At 41.2% G+C, this 24,988-nt stretch overlaps 1 protein-coding gene across 1 annotated transcript in view; it reads left to right on the forward strand.

Moving 5' to 3' along the window:
- The window catches only part of Myo3b (myosin IIIB), a 425,075-nt gene that overhangs the window by 281,130 nt on the left and 118,957 nt on the right, over positions 1-24,988 (forward strand). Inside the window, exon 28 of the mRNA XM_015478942.2 lies at positions 4,121-4,223. Coding sequence (XP_015334428.2) covers positions 4,121-4,223 — 103 coding nt within the window. The remainder of the gene's footprint in view (positions 1-4,120; positions 4,224-24,988) is intronic.

Raw genomic sequence — 24,988 nt, forward strand, 5'->3', positions numbered from 1 at the left:
GGGAGAGAGAGAGAAGGGATTAAGTAGGGATGATAATTTCAAATGTTTAAGTAAGTGGGGCTGCACTATATAATATTTAGGGATTCAGACTTTGGGGCAAAAGTATGTGAGTTTGAACCCTGATTCTGCCATTCTCCAGCTATGTGTCACTGGGCAAGTCATTTAATCCACCTTTGCCTCAATTTTCTCAGCTGCAAAATGCGAATAATAGTGTTCTGTACCTTTTAGGGTTACTTTGAGGCTTAAATGAGTTAACTTTTGTTAAGGGTTAAGGCAACACACAGAACATAATCATCCATACATTAATGTTTGTTTAAAAAAAAATGGAGCTTTCCCTATCTCTAATTTTTCTTCCCCAGCAGCCAGATCAAGTTGAATGTAGATTCCTGATCTTTTTTTTCTGTTTCTTTCTTCTAGTAGTTTTAGTCCTTAACACCTGTCATGCCACCCCAGTCCCCACACTAGTTTCCTAGGGCAGCCATAGCAAACCATCACAGACTCTATAGCTTCAAACAACAGAAAGTTATTCTCTCACAGTTCTGGAGACTAGAAGTCCAAAATGAAGGTGTTGGTGAGGCTGGTTTTACTGGAAGCTCTGGGGACCTTCTGTCCCATGTCTCTCTTTTAGCTTCCTGAGGTTCTGCCCAGGTGAGGACCTTTAAGTGGGAAGGGCATTCTCTCATTCACTGCAGGCCTCCCCACTCCCCATCCTCCAACTGGTTTCCTGGGTGGATCCCAAAGCATTTGAATTTGCAAACCCTGATAAGGGAGTTTTCTTTTCTTCCCCTGACCACCAAACAAACACTTGCCCGTCTTATTTCAAAACAGTCTAGTGAAGACTCAGCTCATTTTTTTTTTCTGGAAAATATGAATAGCTTCTATTCTATAAGCTCTAAGATATAATATATATCTCTATAGTCTCAATCAGATATTGGAAGGGCTCCAACTCCTCTGGAGAACTCTACACCCCATTTTGCTTTACTTCTTGAAACCAGAAATCTTAGCAATCAACCTTCCCATCTCTGGAGAAGCCTCTATGGCCCCTGCTGGACATTCCCCAAGTTTGGCATTTTATGAACATTTCTGCCATTTAAGGATATAGTTTTATTTTTTAATCATGTGGCTGGCCAAAGTCCTTGAACCCCACCCATTCACTTAAAAGAAGTGACCTTGTTTCTTTTGTTTCTTTCTCCATATCTCTCTTTCTCTAATCTCCTTGTGCAGTGATTAATTTTCCAGAGAGACACTAGGTGATTCCAACTGTCACCGGGACACACTTAAAAGTACTTGACAATTTTTGGATCCTGCTTTGAACTCAATGGATTGATAATCTCAATTTACTTAAGTTTATCTTTTTAGTCTGACCTAAATCCCTCTCCCTGCTCTTCAGGCAAAGCTGGGGGATGGAGGCGCAGACTTCCTCTAAGCTTTATGAAGAATATTCTGTAAGTTTTCTGTTTGGTTTTTGTACTTCAAATAACTCTTAAAATCAATATTTTGATGACTGAAGTGTAAATGAATAAGAAACATGGAATAAGTTTTCCCTTCAATTACATGAACAGAAATTCTATGTGTTTTTATTGGAAATGAAAACCAAGTAACTGGGGGTATTCTCTGAGCTCCAGGTAAAGATGTTGCTTCTTCCTCTTTTTCTGGTCTTGAACATGGCACCCTCATAAAGAGAGTCCCATACCAAAAAGGGCTTTCTTTGTGCTTTTTACCTGTTTGGATTGCTATTGAACACTATTTTTCTTTTCTTTTTTAACTAAGGGTATTGAAGTAGGTACAGACAAAAGCCTGCAGTCTCAGCTTTCCACAGGGGCAGTACCATTTGGGCTTTGATCAGTGGTAGCTCTTGGTGCTACTGAATTGGGCCAGAAAACTAGGTTACAAATTAGTTGGGGCAATTTTCCATCTTAATAAGGAAACAAAAATATTTGTGTCCCTGAAGTGGGCTCTTCTTTTTTTTCCTCTTCTATCAGCTTTTGCTTTTATGTTGCTTATCACAACAACAAGTGAGCTGAGGCCTAACAATCAAGAGGGAGAGAGAAGACCGGCCTGGTGCTTTAACTGGAGTTTATCAATCATTAGACGGCAGGAGGGGGAGGTAGGGAATCAGCTAATGATATTCTGAAAGGCTGAGGCTGCATTTCTAGCCTTTTCTCTTTTTTTTTTTCCAATTTTGTTTTCATTGCTGGTTATAATGCTTTTAGTATAATAATAAAAACATAATAATGTTCCATTAACATTTTTTCTTTATCCTTTTGGTGTCTAAAGCAATAATAACAACAACAGATGGCTTGATCTACCACTAATAGCTCAAGGGATTACATTTCTTCTACACAGAGATATTTAGATTTAAGGAACCAAAATAACACTTCAAAATCAGAGTATACATTTCCCAAAACAGACAACCCCAAACCATTGATTGCTACATTTTTTTCTTCTGCTATGCTTCATTTCATATGTTCTAGCATGATAATATTCAATTTTTTACATTACAAATTATGTCACAATTGCCAAGTCTACAGATTTTCTTTGCAGTTTATACTTTGGTTTAGTCACTTCTAGATTATCTAAAATTAGGATGGTGAATAGGTGTAGACTCTCTTTCCTACCCCAACTGACTGGAAGTGACTACTTAGAACTATGGTTCTAATCTCAGTGTCTTGGGAGGCAGAGAAGGATTGCAAGTTCAAGGACAGGCTGGGCAAATTAGATCTTGCCTTAAAAATAGCACCATTGGGTTTAATCCCCAGTACTGCCAAAAAAAAAAAAAAAATCATCTGGGGAGCTTTTACTAATATCAATTAGCAAAAGCCAGGTCAATTTAAGAATCTCTAGTGGTTGGGCTCAGGCATGTTAAAAATCATCCTGGGTGATTTTGATGAAATATCAGGATTAAGAATCATTGATCTGAGAACACTGTCTCTTACACTTCAACAGGGATGGGGTCACCTGGAAAGCTTATTAAAAACAGGGATCCAACTAGAGGTATGAAAAGTTGTGCTCTGTATGTGTAATAGGAATTGTAATGCATTCTGCTGTCATATATAATAAATTAGAATAAAAACTAGTAGGTCGAATGCTCTAGAAAAAAAATGAACATGCCTGACAGAACAAATTAATAAACAAATACATCATTTTACTTTATTAAATTAAGAAAAAAAAAACAGGGATAGCCAGGCTCACCCCCAGGGTTTCTTCTCATGCACTAGGTCCATTTCCAACAAGTTTCCAGGTGATGCTGATGTTGCTAGCTGAGAGTCCATGCTTTGACAACCATTGATGTGTTATGTTGAGGAACTTGAAGCTGAATTAAGATTCAGAGGACAAGAGGGCCATGATCGATTAGTCATGGAAGACATAGTCGCCCAAAGAAACAATTGCATTTGTTGCCCTCACTCTTGAAAAGCTCATCAGTAAATTGCCCTCAGTAACAATTTAGAAGCCAGGTACAGTGGCACACGCCTATAATCCCAGCTACTCAGAAGGCTGAGGCAAGTTGGAGACTAGCTTCAGCAACTTAGCAAGACTCTGTCACAAAATAAAATTCATAAAGGACTAAGGATGTAGCTCAGTGGCAGAGTGCATCTCCAATACAAAAAAGAAAAATATGTAGAAATGGGTTACTTCTGAGATGATGATGCCCTACTACAGCTAATCCTACCACATTGTGAGAATTCATTCCTCCACCTCCTGCCCACATCAGTGGGCAGCCCAGACAGGACTAGCAGTGCTCTTCCAACTATTGCATGCTGCTTCTGCTGGGCCTGCCTCACCTAGAGGTCTCTAATCTCTGTCCAGTATTTATATCCATCACCAGAGAGAAGTCGCATGAGTTATTTTATCCAACATGCTAGCTGGGACCTGGCATCGAGCAAGACCTGGAGTCCCAGCATAGGTCAGGATTTTGTTTTGTTTTGTTTTGTTTTTGCAGTCCTGGGGATTGAACACAGGTCAATTTTGATGACATATCCTAGAAAAAGGTTCCAGATGGTCAGGGAGTGGCATGAGAGCAGGGAGAGAGGAGCTTTAAGGTGCAGATGGCAACAAAACCTAAACTCTCTGCTTCTGAACTTAGCTTTAAACCTTTAAGCACTCATTTGTTTTCTCTCAGGTCTGAGGGTTGCTCCTGATCTGAAAAGCCACCCAGAAGTAGAATCTGACTATGACTATTCAGAGACTTCAAGCTACTCTCCTGATGTCACTAAGAAAAATTGGTGAGTACTCTCCATCCACACCAGTTTCCTATTGTGAACTCAGGTGATCCACTCTAACTCTTTACATTTTAGTGTCTCCCATATTATGCACAATTGCCAAGTCTATGGATTATCTTTGTCAGTTATACTTTGGTTGGGTCACTTCTAGATTTTCTAAAAATTAGGATGGTGCGCACTAACTGGCAGTACAGCATTACTACCACTGTCATGTTGGTGAATTGAAGACAGTAGAGTCAAAACGTGTTTCCCATCTGATTCTCACATATAATTATCCTGTGAGCACAAGTCTTGATTCTACAAGGGCAACCTGAGCACTGTCCTGTTTGGGGGGGTTCTTGTCTAGTTCTTGACTGCATTAGATCACAGCAGTGCTTTTCAATTGGGGGCAACCCATCCCTCGGTCCCACCACCAGCCATCTGGTGCTGTCTGAAGCCATTGTTGGGGGTTAGTCACACCTGTGAAAGGAAGGGTCGTGGTACAGGCATCTAGAAGGTAGCGACACTGCTAAGCATCCTGTAGCACATAACATGTCAACAAACCTGGCATGGACTCTAACTGCCTATTTACCCACAAGTATTTGTTAAAGCTAACTCAAAAGGAGTGGAGCCAGCCTGCCCAGGGCTCTAGTGCACTATTTTCAGCACTCATCTGAGCCACTAAGGTTACAGAAGTAACCTAATGGTTACTGTGAGCTCAGGTCATGACACCAAGACTTGGAAACCTAAGGAACTCTTAGGCCTATTCTTCTGGGAAAAGAGCTAACTGACCTTCTCCCAGAAGAGGTTCCCAGGTCACCAGGAGGAGGACACAGCTTCAGGAAAAGAGTGGACTATGGAAAAGGGAAGATCCAAAGGGGGAAGGAAGCTTGTCTTTTGTATTTTGCCCCAAATTGATTGTGGGAAACTTCATGAAGAGTTTAGTAAAGGATTTGTTGAAAGAAGCAGGTCATTACAGAGTTCTTTGCCTCTTTTCACAATGGAAAGAGAAGCTGTCATGGGTCACATTTTTTTTTTTTTAAGAGAGAGAGAGAGAGAAAAGAGAGAATTTTTTTAATATTTATTTTTCAGTTTTTGGTGGACACAACATCTTTATTTTTATATTTATATGGTGCTGAGGATCGAACCCAGCGCCCCACGCATGCCAGGTGAGCGCACTACGGCTTGAGCCATGTCCCCAGCCCAGGTTCACAATTTTTTAAAAAAATCTTAATTTTTGGAGTCTTTTTAATAGTTTAGAGACTTGAAAAGTTAAACTCTCAACCCAGTCCTTCCCTAGTGGCCTCAAATTGCCATTGGACTACTTTTTGAAGTAGACTACTCTAGCTACTTGTCCAAATAGAATGGCTCAATCAAGGGTAGTTGAGGAAAACACTTAACAATACCTATTAGAATAACAAAATTTAGAATTCCCATGTGGCAGAATGATCACTGAATTTGGCAGGTGGAAGACTTGGGTTCTGATCTTAGTGCTAACATTTTTGCATTTGTTTGACCTTGGACGAGTCAGTGAACCAATTTTGAAAACGACTTCAACCCCAGCTTAACTCCCCTCAGGCTGATAACAGATAACTTCACTGAGCATATCTGAGCTCTTCGCACTGCCCTTGCCTGCACTGTATGATCTTTCCTTTCCTTCAGCCATCCTTTGTTCCCATTTCCCAGACCACAGATCTTTCTGGCACTGTGTCCCTGCCCTTGAGATCAGCACTATAGGAAAGTTCAGACCTGCCCTCCGAATGTTCAATAACAGTCTAATGCAGATAAATGGGCAATAGACAGATAACCAGGAGAAAAGTCATACAAATTTATTAACATGCACGTGTGTGGGGGAGCCACACAAAATACGAAATGCAAAGAAAGCACAGATGCTTGAGACTTAAATACCCTCTTTGTGCAGGAGAGGGGACAGGGTCATTGGGCTGTGGGCAATTTTAGAAAAAGAATAAAGGATTCTTAGGGGAGAGAATAAGCCCAGAGTACAGACAGCGGCCTGAGTTGAAGTTCTTCTGGGTTCTAGGTGGGATATTTGAATTATCCATCTCTCCCTCTGATATATATAACTAATGAAATTTCAAGAAGAAGATTGGAGGCAATTGTGTTCCTCTTTGGTGGTCCGGTCTTTAGGCAGAAAGGCAACTGCAGAGAAATCTCTTATTGCATTTGCTGCTTCCCAGGTACTCCCAGTTAGAAGTCTAAGAGACATATTTGGGGTCCTGTTTGCTGAGCTCCAGCTGCACTCACCTTGCTTCTGGATCTTTCTGCTCTGCTAGCTCTTTCCCTTTTGCTTAGGTCTGCTCCCACTCTAATAAAACCTCCTCTCAGCCCCACCCCTCCCTTTTCCTACTTTTACCAGTGGACTTCAGGAGACTGACACCCAGATCTGCTGCATCATCCTTCACCAAACTGAGCCCTTGTTCCTTAACCCTGAAATCTGATTGGTGCCCCCACATCCCTGAAACCGGCCTCGGGAAGCTCTGCTCCCAGTTGCTAGAGCCTCATCTTCACTAACCCTTTGCAGCATTTAGCTCCATGAGCCAGATTTGCTTTGAATTGTCCTCTTCCACATGAGTCTGCAGAACCGTATTCTTCAGGTTCTTCCTCAGAGACATCCCCAGTCTCTGCTTTCTCTGGCTCCATCCTCCTTCTTCTACCTACCATCGGAAGGCAGGCAGTTCCCTAGGTCCTGGGCTCTCCTGTTTCTCTACTTCTCACCTGACGGATGTCATCTCTTGATGGTATATTGTGGCATCAGGTCTCAAGCTATGTGAGTTTGAGTCCCAGATCTCTATTCTCACCTCCACAGTGCCACACCCCACTCCTGCCAGACATGTATTCTTTTTTATTTTTAGTTGTAGATGGACACATACCTTTATTTTATTTTTATGTGGTGCTGGGGATCAAACCCCATGCCTCACATGTGCTAGGCAAGTGCTCTCCCACTGAGCCACAACCGCAGCCCAGACGTGTATTCTTAATTCCTGCACACCAGGCCTCAGTAGAAAACCCCCACAAAAGCACCTACTCCTCCAGACCTTCCTACTTCTATGAGAGGCAAAAACACTATCTTGTGATCTGGCCTTGAAACTTGGCATTGTTCTTTTTGATCCCTACCTCTTACTTTACCCCACCTCCAACATCTTCTAAGCATCCTTCCCTGGTTCAGGTCTGCTATTACCTCTCATTCTTCCCTCTTTATGGACAAGCTTTCATTTCTGACATCTGATCAATTGTCCTACAACATATTCTGATTTGTTCAAAGAACTTTAATGGCTTCCCATTTTAGACCAAAAGAGATTCAGACTTTCCAGTCTGTGGTGCCACACCTCTCACTTCCGACTCCAATTCATTCTCTGGGCTCACCTCCAATTTCTCCTCACATCCAGTAAGGCTAACTGGAATCAGACTTACTGTTCTATCAACGCACCTGCTTCATTTCTCTCTGCCCATTCTTTTCTGTTCAACTCTTACCTTCTCATCCAAGTACATTGTCATGTCCCTTTTTCTTCCATGAAGACCTTACTTCTCTTTAATACTCCTTGAACTATAGCCAGCCTTTGGCTGAACTTGTGCCAAGTTAAATCAATCCACTGCCTTCTCCACCAACAAACCTTTGCTACAAAAAAATATCAGCTCAACTAAACAATAAACTTAGTGATGAATTGATTTATGTTGGGCATGAGCTCCTTACATCATTGTGAGTGGTGGCAGTTCAAAGACAGGGTTCAGACCACACTTTGGTTTGTCTCTCTCTCTGGCGCTGTTCATATTTTGTCTAGCGTTGTGATTAATCATGTGATAAAAATTTAACTTTTCAAGGGCAATGATTGAATTTTATTCTTTCTTATATCCAATATCAGTATACACAGTAGGTACTCAGTAAGTTTATGGAATTGACTTCCAAGGCCATTCCTTATTTATTAGGAAAATGTTCTTCTTGCTCAATACAAGGGTGGTGGCAGCAACAAGAAGGTCCAGAATAGTTAATGGGATAGTGTGTTATGGTATCCCCACCCCAGGGGCGGGGTCCCCTCTGTTTGATCACTAACTCAGTGTTCTGTGGATCAACATGAGATTAATAGGAAGGAATTCTTAGGCCAGGATAGAGGGCTCAGAGGGTAGGTAGGATAAGACAGCTGACTTATCCTAATGATGATGTCCTCGGTGGCAAGTAACACACCTCCAACCAAAGATTTAAGGACATGATCTCTGAAGACAGAAGTTCTGGGGCTGGCTTGCTTGGCCACTCAGGGATGTCGTCTAGGACACACGCCCCTTGCATCTCTGTTTTGCTGCTCTCTGCATGTCAGCAGCGCCCCTACTTATGTCCACACGGTGACTGAACCAACACTAAGCATGACTTCCTCACATGTCAGTGTCTGACATGGGGAGGAAAAGCTGAATGGGAAAGGGTTCTCCTCAGGAGCCTCCTTCTGGACTTTTCTACAAGTCCCCCAGGAGACTCTCCTTGCAGGTCACTAGCCAGAATTTGCAATGGTGGCCTTGCAGGGAGCTGTAGTGGAGGCCAGGAAAGAGAGTATTGGCATTTTCAGTGTCTACAGTAGAGAGTAGGCAAAGAGGAAAGGGATCAGGGAAGCAACAAACAATATGTGTTGTCAGAGTCCTGAGGGGACAGTGATGGGGCTGGACAGGTACCAGGGTAAGATGGAGGGAAGGGAAATCAGAGGAAGACTCAGCAAGGCAGACCCAGACATGACGAGGACTGCTGAGAATAGGAACAGGGGAGTGCTGAGGCCAAAATTTGGATTCACCCAACCTTTATGCTAGGCCAGGTCTTTTTCCACGTTATCTCACATAATTCCTACACCAGTCTTTGGGTTGGCTTTACCTACTCCATGTTATAGATGTGGAAACTGAACTTGGGGAGGCTAAGTAGCTCCCAGGTGCCCAGCAACAGAATGTGCGTGGCCTCAGGATGCAAAAAAAGGAAGTAAGGAAGGAAATAGGGTAGTGCTGGGTTGGATGTGTCAGGTTTACCAAGTGCTGCCTCCCGATCAGCTAGTCTGTACCTCCCGGGATCACACAGTATCACGCAGAGATAAATGGCAGGTCTGGGGTTTGAATCCAGATCTTCCCTCTCTAACAATAATAACAGGAGCTAACACTTGGTGTCCGTTAACAACTTCCTGGGCCCTGTGCTAAGCATCTTATGTGCATTAAAGTATCTCCTCTGTGGGAGATGAGCCCATTCTATAATTACTGACATTCAGAGATTACAAGTAACTTTCTAATGTCATTTAGTAAAGCGACGAGAGTTAGGATGTGGGTACAGGCCTTCTGCTCCAGCACCCACGCTTTTAACTGGGACATTCTGCTGCTTCTGTAGGCTCCACATGGTTAGTGCAGGCCTGTTTCTGCTCCATCCGTGTGGTCCCTATCATAACTTAAATCTTAAGTCATAATCAGCTAAGAAATGTGCCCTCATTGGCATAAAATTGTCTCCCTGTGATTGATGGAGGATAGTCCAGCATCCAGTTCTTGGGAGAAAGCCTACAGCCTCATAGGAAAGCTGCTCCCATCTGTGTGTGATGAAGTGGGGTCACTTGGCTGGGGGGACGCCAGCCTCAGGATGAAAGCAGAAGGTAGTGGTTGGGGTGACTGGTCCCCACTTCAATTCCTACGTGAGCCTGTGACCATGTACAGTGGGTGACGGCATGGAAATAGTCTTTTTGTGTTATGGGGCTTTGCTTCCATGATGGTAATCCTCCATTTTAATGCTGATAAGTACAATGGTGAGGATTAGGCCCCTTAATTTAATTTGGCCTGCATATGGCAGAGCTCTCGCCAGGCTTTTTATGTGACATTCTCTAGCACAGCCAGCCTGTTGTTGTAAAAGGAGCCCATACGAAGGAGGCAAGAGATCGATAATCCTGGTGCAGATGTTTTCACACAGCAGTTTATAACCCATCCCCAGAGAAGCTACTTCCTAGGGGCTTGGTCAGTGAGGATTCAGCCTCAGAGGGATGGGGACATGCATGACTCAGGCGACTTGAGGAGAGCTGGCACCTCACAAGAGGGGAAAGTGAGCACATATTTCTCCTGTGTGTCACCCTTGTGGCTGTGGGGCTTGGAGCCAGTTGGGCTAACCTCAGAATTGATGAGCCAGAGAAACAATCTCCCAGTCAGCAGGGCCGACTGTGGGCCAGATTTTCATGTGGGCTGTGAAGTACAGATTGCCACGTATCTCTACAGACACTCTGTGGAGAGGCACTGCCGAAACATGCCGCAGTGCTGAGATGACACAACAGAACGAATCCTCCAGAAAACTCCCTACTTTGTGGTCCTGGGGATCAAATCCAGGGCTTCATGTTTGCTAGGCAAGTACTCTACCACTGAGCTACATCCCCAGCCCTTTTTATTTTCTTTTGAGGCAGGGTCTCATTAAGTTGCCCAGGCTGTCCTTAAACTTGTGATCCTCCTGTCTCCTGAGGAGCTGGGACTGCAGGCCTGGTGCTTATGAGATGGTAGACACTCCGTGTGTTATCTCCCTGGGGTGGAAAAGGGATAGTCTTTGGAGACAGACCTGGGTTTGAATCTTAGTTCAACTGCTTACAGATTGAGATATTGGGCAAGTTCCTTCCTCTGCTGAACCCTAGTATCGTAGACTGCAAAAAGGGAATAATTGGGATGATTGGAGATAATCTATACCAATGAGCTAGCACAGTTCCCAACATATAATAAGTGCTCAATGAGAGACAATGGGGAGTTGTTGTCATGGTGTGCATCAGTCAGCTTTGCTTTACTGTGATTAAAATACCTGGCAAGAACAACATGGAGGAAGAGAAGGTCATTTTGGCTTACCATTTCAGAGGTCTCATATCCACTGCTCTGAGCCTGAGGTGAGGCAGAACATCATGGCAGAAGGTCAGGCAGAGGACAGCTGCTCACCTATGGTGGCCAGGATATGGGGCGGGGTGTGGGGGGAGGATCCAGAGGACAAGATATAATCTACAAAGGCATGTCCCCAGTGCACATTTCCTCCAGCCATTCCCCACCTGCCTATGTTTAGTCTCTTCAAATTATTAATCTATCATATGAATTAATCTATTGCTTAGGTTACAGCTCTCATAATATAATCATTTCACCTCCTGCATTAACACAGGAGCTTTTGGGGGACACCTAATATCCAAAGTATAAAATGGTGATAAAAGTAGTAGCAATATTAGTCATGGGTAGTGGTATCTAAAAGTTTCCTATAAACCAACCTAGGTGCCCTTCAACAGATGAATGGATAAAGAGAATGTGGTATATATACACAATATTACTCTGCCATAAAGAAGAATGAAATTATGGCATTTGCTGATAAATGGATGGAACTGGAGAATATCATGCTAAGTGAAATAAGCCAATCCCAAGGAACCAAAGGCTGAATGTTTTCTCTGATATGCAGATGCTAATTCACAAGAAAGGAGGGGGACTAGAGAAAAATAGAAGTACTTTGGATTAGACAGAGGGGAGTAAAAGAAGCAGAGGGGGTGTTGGGTTAGGAAGAATAGTAAAATGAATCAGACATTATTACCCTATATGTATATATGATTGCAGGACCAGTATAACTCTCCATCATGTACAACTAGAAGAATGAGAAGTTATACTCCATTTATGTATGATGTGTCAAAATGAATTCTACTGTCATGTATAACTAATTAGAACAAATAAAATAAAATAAAAAGTTCCTATAAAGCTAAATTCATAGTAAAGGTCCAGACCTCTCTAGTTTAGGTCTAGAAATGTACACTAAAATAAATACTTTCGAAAACTTAGAAATGCTGAATAATGTTCAGTCTCTGCTTTAACATGAGAGCTGAATTTTCCCTTGTGTTTCTGGCTCTTATCTTGGGTAAATCTGAGGTGGGCTTTGGGCCCCAGACTCACCCTTACCAACATCTCCAGGGTGCCACTAGCATACCCTCAGAGGACCACCTTCAGAGCTCAGTTGGTTGTTAGAGACTTCTTAGACTTTCTAGATTTTTAGACTATTAATTGGTCACATTTATTTTCAAGACCTTTTTGAAGCCAGAAACCTTATCACCAGTTAAAAGGAGCTTCAAGGAAAAATCTGTTTTGAGTTACAGTTTTCCTGGTGGATTTGCTTATGGCTGTACATAAATATTTATCTGAACTATTTCAACAAACCTTAAATCATCAGTGATCCTTATGCAAAAGACCCTTTTAGAAGATTTGTGTGTGTCAAGAATGTCAGCAATCTCTTTATAGTACCAGATTCTAAGGATCAGAGTTCTCTTTTCAAGTACTTGAAGCTGTTTGGTGGTTTTCAACATGTCTTTTGTTTTCCAATTTCTATATATCTCTTCCTTCTGTTCCTTCTGGATAAAATTCCCTGACCAGTCCTTTCTTTACCTGCTGATGTTCTACTCACCCTTCCAGGTCCCACTCCTGTGGAGTCTCCTGTAGAGCCCTGAGGCAGACAGGGCAGGAGGAGCACATCCCAGACTGAGCTGCACCCTGCAGTGAGATGTACAGGGACCAGTCTGTGGAGTGGGAGCTGCCCAGGAGGAGGAAGGCTAAAGGGGAAAGAAGTGAGGCAGGATAAAGCAGATGGAGCCATGATATAGAAGACCCTAAGAACTGCATGAAATGGTTTAGACATTTTCTATAGACCAAAAGATTAAAAAATTATTTTTTGATATAATATGGTCTGCAGACAAATTCTGTTTGGCCTGTACACTATTTTTTTTAACATTTCTTGATTGGTTTTTCTAATTAATTAAAATAAAAAGATTCCACATGACAATTGAAATTCTGGTAGCTCTTGAAAAATTGCAGTATCTGGTAGCCATATCCTAGACTAAGTAGGAGCTGTCTTCCAAAGATCCCTGCTGGCTCACCTGCTTAAATCATGGGCCTGGGCCTGCCAGCATCTGGGTTTGAATCCTGCTGTCTCTGTGTGCAGGGGCAACATCCAGTCTACATTCTGTAGACTCTGTAGCCAGACTTTCTCTGTTCTATGCTCAAGTCTCTGTCCAATCTGCTCAATGATCTGAGGCAAGTATGTTTCTAATAATGGTAACTACTTGAAATGGCAATATGAGAATAAACCATAAAAAAAAAATGAAGACTACCTAACATGTAGTGAACAAAAATGTTAGCTGTCGGGATAATAAACTTGAGGGCTGAAACTGGTACTCATTTCTATGTCACCCACAGAGCCTAGAATCTAGAATCTTTGGCCATTATAATACAAAATAGTTGATGAGTGAATACTGTCCTTGTGGCCTTTGAATTTTCATTTCTGTCCAAATGAAATGCTTTCTATTTTTCTTGGGTTTGATTTGAGCATGCTAATTTTCCATAAAGTTAGGAAGCTGCTGACTTTCTCAGAAAGCAAGGGATAACTAATGAAGTAAGCAAAGGGAGGGAGATGCGTTGACACTGTCATTTTCCCATCACAGATCTAATCCTTTCTAAAAAATAAATCCCATACTTGGGAAGATGCTTGATTGTCTTCTTTAGGAAATTCAGTTATTGGCCAGTAGTGTCTATCCTTAATATTTCAGTTAAGGGTCAGCTGCTAGGAAGTAGGACCCAGCAAACTTCAGCAGAAATGATGCTGGACTGCATATTTGACTTGGGTTTTCTAATCCCCTATTCCCCCATGAGATCCACACTTCAGGACAGTGTTTTTGCCTGGTTCCTAAGACAAAGATGATCCGTTAGCACAAGAACCAATTTTAGATTTTCCAACACATGTTATAAAGCTGAAGTCACAGCACCATCCCTCCAAGACCTGGTTATGTTAATCTATCACCAAACACCTTTACTATTGGCAGAGTTGCTCAGCAAAGTTGACCTGCAGGATTAGATTCACTTTCTTTCTAAAATATGTACACATTTACATAGCCACATTTAATTCTACCTATATGAACAGCATCTAAAACTGAAAGATGTTTTGAAGATTCAAAAAATTGGCTTTCATTTTGTTTAAGATGTCAGATGGCTCTCTTCTTTCTTATAAAAAAAATCATTTTAAGGTAAAAATACCTCTACATTTTCTAAAGAAATCTCGATCTCTCTTTAGCCCTCTTCTCTTCCTGTCTTCTTCTCTCTCCTCTCCCTCTCTCTCTCTCCTTACACAATTAATTCCCTATGTCTCTAAAATTCTGGTCTATAATTTAAAAGGCAAATTTAAAGTAATGACAAAATCTGTTAAGTTCTTGGACCATTTCTGCATCTCTTATCATGTTCCTCCATTATCCATTTCATAAGTGTAGGAAATTCTAGAAAGGTAGCACATTGCTGATGTCTGATTTATCTGTTTTCGTCAAGACCTTTACAGTATTCAGGCTCAGAATAAATTTCTGCCCCAAATACCATTGCATATTGAGTCAGTCTATTTTGAAGAGTTCAAGAAAAGAAAACATATTCAAGTGGACAGTATTACAGGAAACAGTATTTTTTCCTTGTGTAAAAATGAATTTTATATAAGAGTGTTCAACACTTCAATATATCTATAGGATAACCTTATAGGTTGAAAAAAGATTGACTTCATACATTCCCACAATTTTACTAACTTTATTTCATTTTCTTTTTTGGATTAGAAGAAAAGAATATCAATACTTTATTACCAGATCTGTTTTGTGAATTAAATAGCAGCTGACTCCTACCTGTAGGATACAAATACACCAATATATTTTCTATTAGCATTGCCTTAGTCACTTTAAATTAAGGAGGAACCCGAGCAAGTGTTTGCTATCAAAGCTGTTAACAGCAGCAATGTCACCGTCTCTGTGTGTGCATCACAGTAACTTTTCAGACTTGTCTCCTTGATCAGTAGACAAAACAGGGGGAGGAGTGGATTTGTTCCTTTCATCTGAGTGATAGAGGTTGGGAAGACAGAGCAATAGAGAACTCTGGCCAAACAGAGCTCTCACGACTGCTGGGATTGGGAAATTAGATAATAAACACTCCCTGATACCAAGATTCTAGTGGCCCAAGATCAACACAGTCTGGAGACATAGGCAGGAGTGGCCTTCCGTGCTCCACTCCCGGGCCCTCCCCAGAGAGCCCTTTGTGTCAACAAGAACAGCCAGCGCTCCTGGCAGGCTCCCAGGACTCAGAGTGGGGCTATCATTTTTGTTTGCTTTGCAAATATCTTAATGGGAAGTGGCTCAACACCACCTATGGGTTAATCTGAAGGGCTCTGCCTGGCAGCTGTTGGCTCTGGGAACCACATGGCCACTCTCATGGAGGGAGTCAGTCTGGCATTAACTACCCAGCGCCAGGCGGAGGCATCCTCTTTGCTTATTGGATTTACCAACTGACAGGAAGCACCTTGTTGTCTTTTATTTTTAGTTTGTTCCTCCTGGGAGGGTAAGGATGTTCTTAGCAGATCCAACTGAGCTTTTTCCTCTAAGGCAGGGCACTTGTTTAAATTATTTTCACCAGCATGAAGCATCCTCTTCCACCTAAACTCATTTTTGGAGAAGCTGAAATTTGGTATTAAGGTGCAGTGATGGTGTGGGTGGGGCTCTTGCTGGAGGAAGGTTCTAGTCTGTTAGCCTCAGGGAGGACAGTGGGAGCTATAGCCCTGTCTTCACCTGGGCTCTCAAGAATTGAGTGGATGGAGTTTCTTCAGAGTTCTTGCTCAGCTCTTCTCTTAGTGTCCCCTTCCCTACCACCACCATGGCTACACAAATGTGGCTTTTATGTGTCCTGACCCTGAGTCAAGAATGCTCCCTGGGTGATGTGACCATGTCATGCCTTTCTGGATCTGTCTGCGGACACTGACACAGATGATCTCTTGGTCTGGGCTTTCCTCACTGGATTTTTGGGAAGGGCTGGACAGTTTCCACAAAGCAGGTTAGGGACGTCTCTGGAGTGATGACAAGCTTGCAGGTCCCTTCCAAATGCTGCATTTGTAAGAATGCAAAAAGTTCAGATTGGGAAAAATGGCTAGCTACTCTCAGGAACAGTGCACCCCTGTTTCCAAAGCCTTGGTGTTTTGTTGGTTTTTTGTTTGTTCTGTTTTTATTTTATGGTACTAGGGATTGAACCCAGGGATGCTCTACCACTGAGCTCTATCCCCCAGGTCTTTTTATTTTTTATTTTGACATAAGATCTTGCTAAGTTGTCCAGACTGGCCTTGAATTTGAGATCCTCCTGCTTCAGCCTCCTGAATAACTGGGATTACAGAAGTGTGCTACCATACCCAGCAAGCTTTGTTCTTTCCTGTTCTTCTCATGGTTGAGAGCAGGGGTTCTGGAGGCCACTAGACTAGCTATTAGTAAGGCTAAGAACTTCCAGAACCCAGTCTTTTTCTCAGGGCCTCAGTTTTCTTCATGTTTAAATGAAAGATCAAATGGCATAATATCTTCCTCACCAAGTCCTGAAGGTTAAATGAGATAGCAGAGTATATAGCATCTCATCTGACACATTAAAAACACCCATGAATAGAAGTACTAAGAACAGTTTTTGTCATCTCAGAGCCACCTACTTTTCTTTATGTAATCCTTACCATTGTGTATTTTTCTCAAGTGCTTTTCTGGAGTACATTATTTCCAGCCTTTTAAAATTAACTCAGTGCCAAATTGAGAATAATTTGAGTATCAAAGTAAATAATGATGACAAAATACAATTCATTGACTAACCTAAGAATTCATGAGTCCACATTAATGGTGGAAAGAAGGGATCGAGGAAGAGAGGGAGGAATGAAGGAGGAAAGAAAGGAAGACCTTTCTTGTAAATAAAGTGTTAAATATTAAATGTAGATGAAATGATGGAAACAGATAAATTACCTGATCCCTTTCCATACACACCTGAGCATCTATCCACATATAATCCATTAATAATTGTCTCAGGCAAGAATAGTAGTCAAAAATTTAAGAATTAAGAAGTTCTTTTCTTTCTTTTCTTTATTAATTTTTTGGTACTGAGGATTGAACCCAGGGGCACATAACCACTGCGCCACATCCCCAGTCCTTTTTTTTTTTTTTGTATTTTATTTAGAGACAAGATCTCACTGAATTGCTTAGGGCCTCAGTAAGTTGCTGAGGCTGGGTTTGAATTCTCAATCCTCAGGCCTCATCCTCCTATGCTGCTGCGATTACAAGCATTAGTCACCATGTCCACCTAAGAAGTTATTTTCATGGTCTCAGAGTAAATACCCAAAGGAAACTTATTAATTATGGAAAGCATGGAGGAACCTGGCAGAAGCCACCTTAACCAAGTGATGACAATCAGCATCACCAGTCATTGAGCAGATAGGCAGCACATGCCTCCTGAGGTGATGCACCAGGAAGAAAGCAACCTTGCTTATGTGCTTTTCCTGCCAAATGTGCATATCCTGAAACTAACCTGAGTAAACAGCAGACAAACCCAAAAGGAGGGGTCTTTTGCAAAATGACTGGCCTGTAGGCTTTAAAGTGAAACAGTGGAGGGCCAAAGAACATGATAGCAATGACAGCTGAATGCAATGTGTGATCCAGGGTTTCTTCTGCTACAGAAGGCATCACTGAAACATTAGGCAGAATCAGATATAGTCTTTAGACTGGAAAATATTTACACTAATACTGTTAATTTCTTGATTTTGATCATTATACTTTGGTCATGAACAAAAATGCCCTTCCATTTAAGAAACAGATCCTGAAGTACTTAGACGTTTATCAGGTTTGCAATAACTCTCAAATGGTCCAGAGGGGGGAAAAATGTGTGTTTGTGTGTGTAGATGCATACTTATGTATGTCAGTACCTAGAGAAAGAGAGAGGACAAAGCATATATGTAAAATGTTAAGAGTTAGAGAGTCTGCAGAGAAATAAACAGAATTTCTTAGACTCTTCTTGCATCTTATCTATAAATATGAATTAAATCAAAGTAAAAATTACAACAAAAATATCAAGTCAGTCCCACATGCTGTCCTTGGCACAGGACAATCCAGCTGCCACTTTCTCTTTAGATTCCTGATCCCTTTCCATACACACCTGAGCATCCATCCACATCATCTTTGCCCTACTTGGTGACTGTCCTAAAGTTTCTCTGCTGTGACATTGCTGACTAGTCACCAGCCATTGCACACAACCTTGTTTAGGCTTTTCATGTTTATAAATTCCCTGAAACATTCCTCTGTGCTCCCACACCCCTTCCTCACCTGTTTTTGGGCCCTGTCATTGAAGGCTACATCATTGAAGGCCACACACATGATACACTTCATTTTAGCACAAACTGAGCACAGCTTGCAGAATTAAAGGAGGAAAACTAGGTTCAATGCTATCTTTTGGGGGTGTGGTTTTTAAAAAGATCATCACCCAAGGAAGGTGGATGTTAGATTCATCTTTCTCTGGCTCATTCAGACAAGCCACATGACCCCTCTGGGCCTCAGTTTCTCCAGTTATAGCAAGACAAAGATATAGTAAATGGTCTCTGAAGTCTTCTTAGCTCCACAGTCTATGCCATGGTCTGATTCAGTCTTAAGCTGAGTGTTAAAACTATAACTCAAAAGTGGCTTGACCCACAAGTTACCTTAAGAGCCCTCCCAGGCTGGGCACAGTGGCATGACCATGTGGTCCCAGCTACTTAGGAACCTAAAGCATGAGGATCACTTGAGCCCAGGAGTTTGAAGCCAACCTGGGAAATATAGTGAGATCCTGGGTAAAAAAAAAAAAAAAAAAAAAAAAGAAAAGAAAGAAAAAGCCCAACCAAAGAGAAAAACAGAGATTATAGAAAGGAAGCCACTTGGACACCTTGTCACTGTCTTCTAAAGTTTCCATGTTTAGGGATTTGTCCTTTGGAAGTGCAAAGTCTTAATAAGTCTCACACTTTTGTTAAGTTTTTATTTTATTTCTAACCCTGACCCATTTACATCTCTTGATTTAATCCTTTTAGAATCCAATTTTTATTTTGTTCCATCTGAAAGAACAAATGTAATCCTTTTCTACTAGCTCAGAAGTGGAGGTACTGATTTGCCCAAGTTAGAATTACCCTAGTTGGTAAGTGAAAATGCAGGATACCCACTTAGATTTGAACTTTATATGAATAACAAATAAGATTTTTCATGTGTATCCTGTGAAATATTTGGAAATTCTTTTTTTTCTATTTTATTTTATTTTGATACCAGGGATTGAACCTAGAGGCACTTAACCACTGAGCTACATCCCCAACCCCTTTTTTAAAAATATTTTTTTTAGTCGTAGATGGACACCATACCTTTATTTATTTTTATGTAGTGCTGAAGATCGAACCCAGTGCTTCACACGTGCAAGGTATCTGCTTTACCACTGAGCCACAACCCCAGCCCCCAGACCCAGCCCTTTTTAATATTTTATTTAGAGATAGGATTTTGCTGAGTTACTTGGGGCTTCCCTAAGTTGCTGAGGCTGGCTTTGAACTCATGATCCTCTTGCTTCAGTCTCCATAGTTGCTAGGCATGTGCCATGGTACCTAGCTGAAAATTCTTGTACAGAAGAATTATTTGTTGTTTATCTGAAATTCAAATTTTACTAAGCATCCTGTGTTTTATCTGACAACTCTAGCCCAAGTTCTTTGGAACTAACATAACATAAACATGTATGTTTATAGCATCTTTCAACATTTTACAAAGCGTTTACAGTGCTCCTCTGACCTCTACCTGCCATAACAGCACGTTTTGACCTTTAGGAACTTTTGAAAACACATTCAAAGATATCAATTTCTATTGATTTAGTAAGGTCAGGTATCACTTTCTATAGCCCCTCAATCTAAAACTTTTTAGGTCCTGCTTTGGACACTTTTAAATCAGCTTTCTCTGCTTTAACTTTCTTTTTTGTCACTTCTGTTTAATATGCTAAATTTTAACTTATTTGTTTCAATTATTGTAGATCACTAGATTGTAGTTCCCCAGCAGAAGACTCTCAGTCTCCTTGTTCACTGCTCTATCCCTGATGCCTATAACAGGAGGAGACAAATTTAAAGTTGTGGGAAGAATGAATGATATTTGGGAGGCTATAGGGGAACTTAGATTGCACATTTCATACACATTGTTCTTATAATCATACAGAATCTTAAGAAATCTTGCCACTAAATTAGAACCTGGAGTGTGTTGCAGTGTGTGTATCTTCGTATTGATCCGTAGACACAAGGTAGCCACAGATCAGCAGGGATCTAGAGTACTTTGAGATGTAGTAGGACTTCATTCAATCTTCCTCCTGCAAATTTTCTAGAACTAAATATTTGTTACTCCAGGTACCATTCATTAAGATCCCAGCTATGATTGTGTGATTAACTGGAAGAGTTGGTGGCAAATGGCTCTGGAGGTGAGAGAACAGCCCAGTGTCAGTCAGATTGGGTTGGATCTGGGTGTGACCTGCCAGGGCTACTCAAACAGCCCAAGCTTCTGCTTCCTGGTCTATGAAATGGAGCCACTCGGGGGACCTAGCACACTAGAGTGAGATTAAATGGGATGATCTGGCCATATCCTCAGCTCAGTGCTTGACACTAAGGAAGCTGTTTCCACTGCTGCCCCCAGGGGCACTCCACCCAATTCCACTGAAGCCAAGATGCCACTGTGTCCTTTGTCATTGCTGCTTCTTTCATCCCATCCTGGGCCTGAGGCCAGACTTTCTATCAGCTCTCTAGGTTACTGACAAAGAGCTGAAGGAAGCTTGGTAAGTGGATCTCAGTGGAGTGTCCCTTTTTCTAATAATATGGCAAGCGTTCTCAGCAGAATGAGAAAAAGCCTTCTGCTCCTCAGACTTTCCCTGTGACGGCTGCCTGCAGTAAAGCAGTGAGGGAGGGGGAAAATGAAGTGAAATGAAAATGCAAGATCTGGCAAATTAAGACTGGGCTCTCGGTTGGGGAAAAGCAATGAGGCAAACAAATATGATCAAATTTAAAGGGCTCCGTGGGATTTGGGAAATTAACATAAGTACATAAATCTAGTACTAACTTAGAGCAATGGCCTTATGAAACATTTATCAGCCTTTTTGAGCCCTTCTGATGAATTTGACCTTGAGCCATGTTCTAAAACTTAAAATAATTGTGTGTTTTAGAGGAAACATATATCCACATATTTAAGTATAACTCACATATGCAACTCATTTAGCCACGATACTGATTGGGGTGGGACATGGGATCTGCATTCAAAATTGTTATAAAGGTTACCAAGTATCTAAAACTAACAAGGAAAAACATTAAAGCTGTGATGCTCGCTCTTGCTCATTTCCCCTTTTTCTGCAATAATGGTGAACTTATTTTGCACTCTTGTTGGTTTCTCTTCTCCTGTGTTCTTTGTATTTCCTTCATACCATACATTACAGCCCAGGAATAATGTTGGCCCTCTTTAGAAATCAAGAGATGCCAATTAAAAACAAAATGAAACCCTACAGCTTTTTGGCCAAAGATTAAAAAGATTGGTAATACCCAGTGTATATTTTAGGAAATAGATCATATGTTTGTGGCTATGACTATTCCTTTTTGTTCATTTTAGAGGAGAATTTAATGATATGTCTTACCCCCACGAGATACATTATGGAAATAACTAGATAAGTATCCATAATGATATGCACTGAATATTTAAGGATCCCTTGTTTATAGTGTGAAAAAATTGAAGGCAATTTAAATATTAAAAAATAAGTGATTATTGAAATCACACTAATCACTCAGTGAAATACTATATGGCCATAAATATGATAATATACATATACACTTGCATATGTATGTATTATACACTCACTTGCATATATGAAAAGATCCTCATGTAAGGAAAGGTTAAAATGATAAACATGCCATGGGCCATTATTTTCTGAATGTACATTATATCTGGGCACTGTGGTGCATGCCTGTAATCCCAGTGACTCTAGAGGCTAAGGCAGGAGAATTACAAGTTTGAGGCCAGTCTCAGCAGATGAGCAAGACCCTGCCTCAAAAAAAAAATTAAAAAGGACTGGGGATTATAGTGCAGCATAGAATGCTTGCCTAGCATGTGCAAGATTCTGGGTTCAACCCCCAGTACCACAAAAAGAAAGTTAAAATAATTTGTGCACAGAGAAGTGTCTGAAAAGACATACATCAAGATAACTAATTATATCTGGGTGTGGAAGTTATTCCTGACCTATGTAGTGAATATATATTATTTTTATAAAAAATAATTTGAATTGGGAAAAAAAAGAGAAAGGGGGCAAATTTGATGCCAGGTATTTTAAACACTTATTTTGGAGAGAAAGGGTGGTACTACATTTTCATTGATTAGTAACTGGTGAATATTTAGATGACTTGAGAATTTGAAGCATGTTCATCTTCTGAAAAATAAAGAAAACAAATGAGCACAGCAATAAGGGCTCTGATTCCTCAAAACTCAAGCTTTTCCCTTTGATTGAAATTCCACAAAGCTCACCTGTAGCAGATGATGTGCAGACACTTAATTGATCAGATTGTGGCACCAGAAAAATCCATTGCAGAATCAAATTTTCTGTGTGCTTATGCTCAGTCTATTGTGTGAATGAAGCAGACTTCCTCCAACTCTGCCTAGAATGGAAGAGGTAGAGGATGAACATGGAGGCTGGGGCTTGAAAGGCTTTTCAGAAGAGTTGATGCCTGAGCCAATGGATAAGAATGCAGTGGTCAGGTGGACAAGACAGGAGACAGCATGCAAAAGCATCTGGGAGACTTGGTGGATGCTTGACAAATGTTCATCGGCTATGGCTGTAGTGATAGTGAATTGGAAACAAAGCATTATGGAAATGCTAGATTTCTGGGTTTTGTAATAAATGTTTCATTAACATACATTTTGGGTGCCTTTGAACTTAACACGAAAATTTGTGTTCTTCTGAAACCATTTTAATACCTTCTACTTCTGTGTCTTCAAAGCTACTTACATAAACACATCAGTAAGGAGAATATGCAGTAACAGCTAGCTGATGCAAATCAGGGACATGCTGGGGGATTCAGGTCTAGCCTTCTCCACATTTGTACTCTCAGCCTTAAAATATTCCAATTTCATGTAAGAACTAATAGGAATGCTGGTGTTGCCAACGAGGGCTCAACCTATAGCCAGTTCACTTGGAAATAAGGTTAATGCTAGAATCAGCACAAGTTCTTCAACAAAGGGCAGGCTTTTGTCTGATGTTGTTTCCTGAACATCTTCATTTATCTTTGAGCTTGTATATCTTAAAACTATTTCTCTCATGGCAATAATTTTCATAAGGAAAGTTAAAATGGCTTTTTTTTTGCTCTGAAACTTGCCTTCCTCAAGGTTCTCGGGGTCCTACTATGTTCAAATATTCTGGTCTCAGCACATCTTCTGCAAGAAAGTTTGAATGCTACTTCTAGAGAAGCAAGAAATGGGCCTCTTATTAAGAGCTCTAGGTATAAAAGATTATTTGCTCAAAGTTACTGAAGAAGCAGAAACAAATGTAATTGGTCATGCTGATTAGCCTTTCTTCCAGGGCTACCAAGTGAGGCATAAATTTATGACAAGAAATACTCCCAAATTTAGAGACAGCAGGACACTAAGGAAAAAAATCAAACCATGATGAATTTACTACAACCTATCTGGTTTTGAAATTAGAATATGCTTTCAAGTGTGAAGTGCTAATGGCTTTCTCGGTTTGTCTGGAAGTCATTCTAAGTTGTAATTGATAAAAGATAAGACATAATCTTAAAAACATAATCAAAATTAATAAAAATACACAAAGAAGGTAATTTACATGAAGCTTAGAAAATGGTGAATTGGAGGACAGCGGTGTGTCTCCACTCCTCATCTAAGAAAAAAGTTACCAATTCTACCCCCAGTTACCAGAACAGACCAGTTACCAGACAAGCTTGATCGATCAGATACATCCTCAAAGAGCACCCTCCTTCCTCTGCTCTAACTCTACTATGACATTTGGTCTCCAGAATATATCAGCCACCTAGAGAGAGAACAGGAATGGTACAGATCATAGGGCTCCTTTTAAATCCAACACTAGCATTCTGGTTTTCAGACGTGGCTCTTCTGAGTTTGGTTAGTATAACTCAACTCCCCCCCAAATTATCCTTCCTCAGTGAACTGACAAATTGAATTTTGGAGCCTGTGAAGCTGAGGCCCAGTCTCTGGACCACAGCGACTTCACCCAGTGCTGCCAGCACGGCATGACAGAGCCAGCTGGCCTGGGGACCTATGCTGCAGAAGAAGGGAGGTGCTGGCCAGCACTCAGAGGCAGCCTGAACCCTGCCCCTTGTCCCGTCACATGGGGATAATAGTTTATGAGGGAATTAGGTGCAAGTTTTCCTTGCAGACTTTTTCAGGGCAGATGCCTAGCATAAGGGTTCTCAATGGTGACTGAGAGTTTCCGGCACCCCTAGAAGGCACAATTTAGTGAACTGGCTGCCGTGGAGCAGCTGAGCCCTGGAGGCAATCTGCTTGAGACTTTAGTTATGCTTTGGAGACACCAGTGAGCCCTAGAAATGTGCAATGAATTATACAGAGAGCGACAGCTACCTCCTATTCTCCTCCCTTTGATAACCAGATTCACTGCTTCTGCCATTTAGCATGTGATTCCTCACAGAGGCTCAGGACAATGCTATTTCTTAAAGATTTCCTGCATACTTCAAAAACTATGTCACACTTTATAGAGAGGGAGGACGTCTTTATATCTTCTAATACCAATTCACAGTCAAATTTTCCCAGTTTTTCTAAGAATGTCCTTTGCACCATTGACCAACCTAGGATGTTATATTGTACCAGGTTGTTATAGCCCTAAATCTCTTATTAAGAAGAGTCCTTGTTTTTTAAAAAGATCCAGCCAATTACCCCATAAAATAACTCACCTTCTGTATTAAT

This window comes from Marmota marmota, unplaced genomic scaffold (genome assembly GCF_001458135.2).
Source record: "Marmota marmota marmota unplaced genomic scaffold, marMar, whole genome shotgun sequence".
NCBI lineage: Eukaryota > Metazoa > Chordata > Mammalia > Rodentia > Sciuridae > Marmota > Marmota marmota.